Source organism: Oncorhynchus tshawytscha, linkage group LG23 (assembly GCF_018296145.1).
Source record: "Oncorhynchus tshawytscha isolate Ot180627B linkage group LG23, Otsh_v2.0, whole genome shotgun sequence".
NCBI lineage: Eukaryota > Metazoa > Chordata > Actinopteri > Salmoniformes > Salmonidae > Oncorhynchus > Oncorhynchus tshawytscha.
In genome coordinates this window covers 22,475,547-22,484,035 of record NC_056451.1, presented here as the reverse complement: position 1 = coordinate 22,484,035, position 8,489 = coordinate 22,475,547, and the positions used below count along the sequence as shown (strand labels likewise).

General features: G+C 42.5%; 1 protein-coding gene across 1 annotated transcript; it reads right to left on the bottom strand.

The window, feature by feature from the left end:
* Positions 1 to 2,008: 2,008 nt before the first annotated feature.
* Positions 2,009 to 7,291, bottom strand: LOC112235406 (ribosomal protein S19). Its single transcript, XM_024403852.2, has 6 exons — positions 7,208 to 7,291; positions 6,189 to 6,259; positions 4,599 to 4,699; positions 4,211 to 4,394; positions 3,499 to 3,553; positions 2,009 to 2,307 (listed from the first exon to the last, which is right to left on the bottom strand). Exons 2-6 carry the CDS (start codon positions 6,257 to 6,259, stop codon positions 2,263 to 2,265), a joined length of 456 nt encoding a protein of 151 aa, XP_024259620.1. The 5' UTR covers positions 7,208 to 7,291; the 3' UTR covers positions 2,009 to 2,262.
* Positions 7,292 to 8,489: the final 1,198 nt, after the last annotated feature.

Here is an 8,489-nt window from a genome sequence, read left to right as displayed (position 1 = left end):
TCTGCGGTACAACAGGGGCCGTCTCATCATAAGGCATTAGGTTAAATCCTCTGCTTATGTCGTATTGCAGGGGTTTAGTTCATCTTTTGCCATGCTAACACCTGTCCATTCCTGCCTCCAGGTGCATAGGTGGCAAGGGATTATAAGAATTGGGCCTGTGCATTACAGTTACTGAGGAAATACAGGTATTGACTTAAAGTGGTAAAGACCCATCATTACTTTATAAGAAGCAGCCAGTCTGGACCAATCATGTATACGAACACTAGATTGCAACACTATGCATTTGCCAATATGAAGCTTTAAAGACAGTCTGCCATATTGGTACTCCTCAGAAGGCACAATCGTCCATAGGAATGAATGGAATCCTACATCATTTTAATGTAACGTTTCATGGACAAAATTATATATTTAAGTATTTCTTTGTTGTAGTAACAGTAAATACACAAAAAAATCTACACCTAAGAAAAATATAAACGCAATATGGCACAATTTCCAAGATTTTACTGAGTTACACTTCATATAAGGATATCAATTGAAATAAATTCATTAGGCCCTAATCTATGGATTTCACATAACTGGAAATACAAAAGCATCTGTTGGTCACAGATAACATAAAAAAGGTAGTGGCGTGGATCAGAAAAGCAGCCATATCTGGTGTCACCACCATTTGCCTTATTCATCTCCTTCGCATGTGTGTTGATCAGTCTGGTGATTGTGGCATGTGGAATGTTGTCCCACTCCTCTTCAATAATGGCTGTGCAAAGTTGCTGGATAATGGAGTGAACAGGAACACGCTGTCGTACACTTCGATCCAGAGCATCACAAACAAGCTCAAAGGGTGACCTGTCTGGTGAGTATTCAGGTCATGGAAGAACTGGGACATTTTCAGCTTCCAGGAATATGTACAGATCCTTGAGACACGGGGCCATGCATTATCATGCTAAAACATGAGGTGATGGCGGCAGATGAATGGTGCAACAATAGGCCTCAGGATCTCGTCACGGTATCTCTGTGCATTCAAATTACCATCAATAAAATGCAATTGTGTTTGTCTGTAGCTTATGCCTGCCCATACTATAACCCCAACATGGGGCACTCTGTTCACAATGTTGACATCAGCAAACCGCTCACCCACATGCCATACACACTGCCTACCACCTGCCCAGTACAGTAGAAACCGGGATTCATCCATGAAGAGCACACTTCTCCAGTGGTCGTCGGTGAGCATTTGCCCACTGAACAGCAGTCAGGTCAAGACCCTGGTGAGGACGAGCATGCAGATGAGCTTCTCAGAGTGCCTGGCAGTGCAGAAATTATTCAGTTGTGCAAACCCAGTTTTATCAGCTGTCCAGGTGGCTGGACTCAGACAATCCAGCAGGTGAAGAAACCGGATGTGGAAGTCTTAGGATGGCGTGGTTACATGTGATCTGCAGCTGAGGCCAGTTGGACGTACTACCTAATTCTATAAAATGACATTGGAAGTGGCTTATGGTAGAGAAATTAACATTAAATTATCTGGCAACAGCTCTGGTTCACATTACTGCAGTCAGCATGCCAATTGCACACCCTCAAAAAATCTTACATTTATATTGGTTCAGTATACTTTAAGAAACTTTCGTATTAAGGCATCTAACTTTTTTAAATTTATTTACGTGATCAGTGAACAAACAAAATGTCTGTTGGAAGCAGTAGTCACAGCTCTGTATAATAAAGAGATGCTCATGTCTCCGCCTTAACGGCAGAAAAACAGGCGACCAGCTTAGGTCCAAAGACTGCACTGAACCCCCTCAGTGTGAGACATTTCTGCTGGGTGAGCTGTAATCAAGTTCAGTCTCCTCTAGATGGCACTGTCGCATCAAGCCATATTCTCATACACGTATGGCCGATGTCAAGACAACTAGCAGCCCAAAGATCAATGATGGTTTAACAGTTTGAAGCTATGCATAGCTAAGACTGACAAATAGTTTGTTACTGGTATGACAGGGTAAGAATTTAACTAAACTCAATATGAGTAATATTTTGAAAGTTTATTGGAATTCAACAAAAAACCATTGTGCAGACTAAACAGACCACCATCCCAAAAACACCTACACTTCAATCTAGTCCCCCAATGACATCAAGACCAGAGGTTACATAGCCAACATCGGTATGCAAAACCATAAACCCATGAAAGCAAAGTTTCCATCTATTGTTGATAAATCCCAACTTGCTCAGGTTTGAAAAAAGAACAGACAAGATTACACCTTCTCCAAAAAATATTTATTAAACTGTGGGGGCAGCCTTGGGGGGCAACTTCGCAGCTGCGACCTGGGGAAGCAAATCAAAACAAGACAAGATTTAGTGCTGCAGATTTGTTCAGAGGTTACGTCAGTGAGTAAGTGGGCTTTCGATCTAACAAAGTAATGAGGAATAAAACAGCTCGAGGACAATGACTTCACTAGAACCCCTCAGAAATGCCAATCATGTCATGACAGCACATGCCATACCTAGCTCCTCGGGATAAAAACTATTTCTAAACCATCAAAATCACCACAGGGGGAAGCCAAGCCTGCCGATTGATGACGCCACCATCTAGCAGCCAGGGAGGTCCAGGTTAGTGCATCTAAATTCAGCTCATTACAAAGGACCAAGAGGGGAAAAGCTGCACCATACTGTGGATTCAGTCAGCATGAAATCCCCTCTGCTTGTTTACCCTTGGATTGTCACACTGTTGTTCCTCTTAGGCAGACAGATTGCTGCCAACAGTGGCTGAGCTGCTGTTTCTTTTTACCGCAGTCATTTTTTAAATATAAATAAGACTGACATTCTTTATGCAGGCTGTGAGGCTCAGGAGCAAAGTCAGAAAATAAATCTAGACCAAGGACAGCTGGCTGAATTCAAAAGGCAGGCTGAATGCTTGTCAACACTGTGCTAATGCTCTCGTTACGTGCACTGTGGGATGTTCTATCATCAAAGTGCAGGGTGACATGTTTCAGTGATGAAAAACTTATTTCTGCAACAAAACATGTTTGAATGGACTTTTTAGATAAGGGCCCACAGGCCTGATATGGTGAGGTACGAGGCAGTACCCTGGTCCCGGTGAGCCTTGGGCCTATAAAGCCTTTATTCCAGCCAAGCAAGGCAGCAGATGGCCCAGCGCTCTAACCGCTAGGCTAATCACTGAAAGGTTACTAGTTTCGATTCCTTAAGCAGGCTAAATAAAACATCTGCCGATGTGCCCTTGAACAAGGCACTTAACCCCATCTGCTCCAGGGTATCAGTCAATAACAGCTGATGCCTGGCCGTGACCACACTGAGGGCGTCTCAGTGGAATATGCAAAAAACACAACACAAAACAGGTTCCACTTGAACGTATGAAAGGACAAATAAGCCCCCCCCCCAAAAGGTCCTGATTTAACTTAGTTTTGCCGTTTGTCTGGAACAGGCCCACACAACCCATGGACTCCCCAGAAGGTAGGTAACCAAAAACTGCTGGTGGGGTAAAGAGAAGGACTTCACCTGGCCAGCAATCCTGTCCAGATCTCTGGTTCCCTGGGCGGTTAGTCTGCGACCACTGTGAGACAAGAGGTTCAGTCAGCAACAGAGCAAATTCATCTAAATTTGTCACATGTGCAGAATACAACAGGTAGACTACAGTGAAATGTTTACGAGACCTTAACCAACAATGAAGTTAAGAAAAATAAGTGTTAAGTAAAAAATGAGTAATTAGAGCAGCAGTAAAATAACAGCAGTGAGGTTATAAACAGGGGGTACCGGTACAGAGTCAATGTGCGGGTGCAGCGGTTAGTCGAGGTAAATTAAGTAATATGTACATGTGGGTAGAGTTATTAAAGTGACTATGCACATCTAGTACATTTATCCAGATTTCATGCAAATAATATAATCAACACTAATGAAATTGAGCACTTGTAAGATGCTTTGTCTGTATGCGGTTTTGTTCAGTGGGCAAAATGTTTTCAACAAGGGAAGAAAAAAAAGAAAAATCACTCTTAAGCGTTGCATGAAGCGTGAATTTAAAATCGTCAACCCAGTGGTGCTCTGGGACCTGGACTAGGTGATGTAATAAAACAGTTCATATCCGGTGTTTCCCTCTGTGCTCAGTAGAGATGTAGGATCTGCTTGCTTCCCTAAACCTAACCATGAGGACCAATGACAACGGCAACCTTGGCTCAGTGTCTAGGGATGTTCTAACCAGCATGGTTCTACTCACCCGTTGGGGTTCTTCTCCACCATCTTGAGAAGCTCGAGGGCCTGCAGCACCTTGCGGGCCACGTTTTTGGAGCCAACACTGAAGTGGGCAGGGCACACACCGTTCCTCTGGCGACCACCATAGATCTTGGTCATGGAGCCCACACCGGCACCCCCACGCAGGTACAGGTGGCGCACTGTGGAAGCTGGGAGGGAGAAGAGGTTAACACCACTGATAGCCAGAGTCAATAACCGTATTACATACTTCTGCACTAACAGTCAGGAAAATCATTTGTGGCCAATTTTGGGGTAAACCAATGCCAATAACAGATTGGATCTACCATACTAGACTAACGGCCTGAGCAGACAGGTAGTCCTGAAGGGAAGAATGTCAATGATCAAAATCATACCAGCTCTGGTGTAGAACCAGTTCTCGTCGCTGGGGGCCAGCTCCTTGTGTTTGGCCAGCTTGACAATGTCCACCCAATCTGGGACCTTCAGCTTTCCTGACCTGGAACAGGAAAAGCATACAGTTGAAGTGGGAAGTTTACATACACCTTAGCCAAATACATTTAAACTCAGTTTCACAATTCCTGACATTTAATCCTAGTAAAAATTCCCTGCCTTAGGTCAGTTAGGATCACCACTTTATTTTGAGAATGTGAAATGTTAGAATAGAATGACTTATTTCAGCTTTTATTTCTTTCATCACATTCCCAGTGGGTCAGAAGTTTACATACTCAATTAGTATTTGGTAGCATTGCCTTTAAATTGATTCACTTGGGTCAAACGTTTCAGGTAGCCTTCCACATGCGCCCCACAATAAGTTGGGTGAATTTTGGCCAATTCCTCCAGACAGCTGGTGTAACTGAGTCAGGTTTGTAGGCCTCCTTGCTCGCACATGCTTTTTCAGTTCTTCCCGCAAAAGTTCTATAGGATTTGAGGTTAGGGCTTTGTGATGGCCACTCCAATACCTTGACCGTTGTCCTTAAGCCATTTTGCCACAACTTAGGAAGTATGCTTAGGGTCATTGACCAATTGGAAGACCCATTTACGACCATTATTTAACTGATGTCTTGAGACATCCACATCATTTTCCTGCCTCATGATGCCAACTATTTTGTGAAGTGCACCAGCCCCTCCTGCAGCAAAGCACCCCCACAACATGATGCTGCCACCCTCGTGCTTCATGGATGGGATGGTGTTCGTCAGCCTGCAAGCATCCCCCTTGTCCTCCAAACATAACGAGGGTCATTATGGCCAAACAGTTCTATTTTTGTTTCATCAGACCAGAGAACATTTCTCAAAAAAGTACCATCTTTGTCCCCATGTGCAGTTGCAAACCGTAGTCAGGCTTTTTTTATGGGTGGTTTTGGAGCAGTGGCTTCCTTGCTGAGCGGCCTTTCAGGTTTTGTCGATATAGGACTTGTTTTACTGTGGATATAGATACTTTTGTACCCGTTTCCTCCAGAATCTTCACAAGGTCCTTTGCTGTTGTTCTGGGATTGATTTGCACTTTTCACACCAAAGTACATTCATCTCTAGGAGACAGAACGCGTCTCCTTCCTGAGAGGTATGACGGCTGCGTGGTCCCATGGTGTTTATACTTGGGTACTATTGTTTGTACAGATGAATGTGGTATCTTCAGGTGTTCGGAATTGGCTCCCAGGTGTTCGGAATTGGCTCCTTTATTTTTTTCTGAGGTCTTGGCTGATTTCTTTTGATTTTCCCATGATGTCAAGCAAAGAGGTACAGAGTTTGAAGGTAGGCCTTGAAATACAAGTAGAACTGACTTGCCAAAACTATAGTTAGTAACAAGAAATTTGTGGATTGGTTGAAAAATGAGTTTTAATGACTCCAACCTAAGTCTATGTAAACCTCTGACTTCAACTGTATGTTAGTCATTCACAAAAGCTCAATGCACTGCAAACCAAAAATTGAACAACGCTTCACGTGTATGCGACTACATATACTTATAAAGACCAGAGTGGAAAACTCACTTCTTCAGGAAAGCTGACAGGGCCCGGACAAACTCCTGCTGGTTGACGTCTTTCACTGTGACACCAGGCATCTGCCAGAGAGGTAGAGAACTTCAGTATGAGGTACAATGTATGATTGATGCTATGTAGACTGCAACGAATGTCCTGGGTAGATTGAGGTCCTGAGCACATTCAATATGTAGCCTAGCTACTCATGTAACTAAGGTTAGTTATACAGTTATGTGCAGACGATAGGATGACTCGACTGCCCCAATACTCAAAACAGTTCATCTGATGACTACACGTCTATACACTACTATTGATAACCTTTCTGCAAACCACACTATCTAGCTCACTAGTTAGTTAACTAGCCAGATGGGTGATGAACAGCTTGCTTAAGCAGGCAACTAACGTTAGTTGGCTAGCTAATTCCATAGGCTACTTATCTTCCTGTCAAACAGCGGCGATGGAAAACATTCACATCGTGATAATATACATCACTCATATTGTGCGAAGTCCTGTATGATCTGAAGTCCAATTTTAGCAAAAAACTGATATCAGGGCAAACCATCTCACCAACAAACTGGCCACCGTTAAATAAAATTATGGTAACTGGAGTTAGCCACAATGCTAGCAATTAACCTATAAACCGACACATGTAACCACATCAGAAATTCGAGGCAGAAATCAAGACAGTTTAAGAAGGATCACAGCCCAACTGCCGACGAGCGTAACACATTCAAATGGAAGACACCGTTAGCGCAGATATCATAATTGTCTTATCTAAAATGGACAAATAAACGAGAAATGTTTAGGCCCAATGCAAAGGCATGGGGGCAGCCATCACTGGAAGCTACGTGCGAGTGCCGCATGCAATTTTATTTTATTCTAAATAATCTACAGGACTCTATAGACTTTCCGGAAAACCCGGTATTTGTTCATTGATTGTTTAATGTATACGCGGTCAGTTATGGGAGAATAATTATCACGAAAATGTCATACAGTTGGTCAAATAAGGCCGGAGACCAGACATCCTTTACCTTGCTTGTGGACAGCGAGAGGAAGAGGGTAAGACAGGGTTTCCAGCCCGTGTTAAAACGGGTGGATCTCGTTTGTTCTCGCGAGATATGACATCACCCTGTACGTTCGTATTTTCCTCACCCGGTTGATACATTTCTAGCCCAATCAGAGTAAAACCCGATGCATTTCAAAGCAGTTTGCAGTGCCCAAGGTTAAGGCTACATCACAATCAAAAGCATTGAATTATGAAATTGTCTGCAAAAGAAGTGGCACGTGCCCTGGAGCAGCAATAGGAATTAATTAGCAGGTTTTTTTGTGGTATATGGAAGTACTTTTTTATTGCAGCAATAGGATACTAATGTCTAATGTTACTATAATCTGCACAGTGAATGCAATAACCAGGATGCTGTAATTCAAAAATGATGTTTTTATTATAATAATCTTGTGACATATCCCTGTGAAATGCATTGTAACCATATATTATCTTATGGTAAATATATAGATAAAATACATATATTTAAAAAATATATACATTTTCCTTTATTATTTTCCCCTAACCCTACCATCCCTCCCCTAATTGGAGTAAACCAATGGACAACAACACTTAGGCTTCTACTTCCAGTTTATACATACTATATAAAACCATTTCTTATTCTTAAGGGATTTCTACAAATAGCCTACTGACAGAGATCATTATCAAATTCCTTTGAATTCTGCATGCAACAATCATTCTTTATTTCTCATGGTACATTTCATCCATGAAAAAAACCCAATGCCACTTAATTTGCTCTTTGTTATCCTAGAAATAGCCGTTGAAAAATAAATGTACTGCTGCCTGAAACACGACACATGTAAATGTACTGCTGCCTGAAACACGACACATGTAAATGTACTGCTGCCTGAAACACGACATGTGTAAATGTACTGCTGCCTGAAACACGACACATGTAAATGTACTGCTGCCTGAAACACGACACATGTAAATGTACTGCTGCCTGAAACACGACACATGTAAATGTACTGCTGCCTGAAACACGACACGTGTAAATGTACTGCTGCCTGAAACATGACACGTGTAAATGTACTGCTGCCTGAAACACGACACATGTAAATGTACTGCTGCCTGAAAAATGACACATGTAAATGTACTGCTGCCTGAAACACGACACATGTAAATGTACTGCTGCCTGAAACACGACACATGTAAATGTACTGCTGCCTGAAACACGACACATGTAAATGTACTGCTGCCTGAAACATGACACGTGTAAATGTACTGCTGCCTGAAACACGGCACGTGTA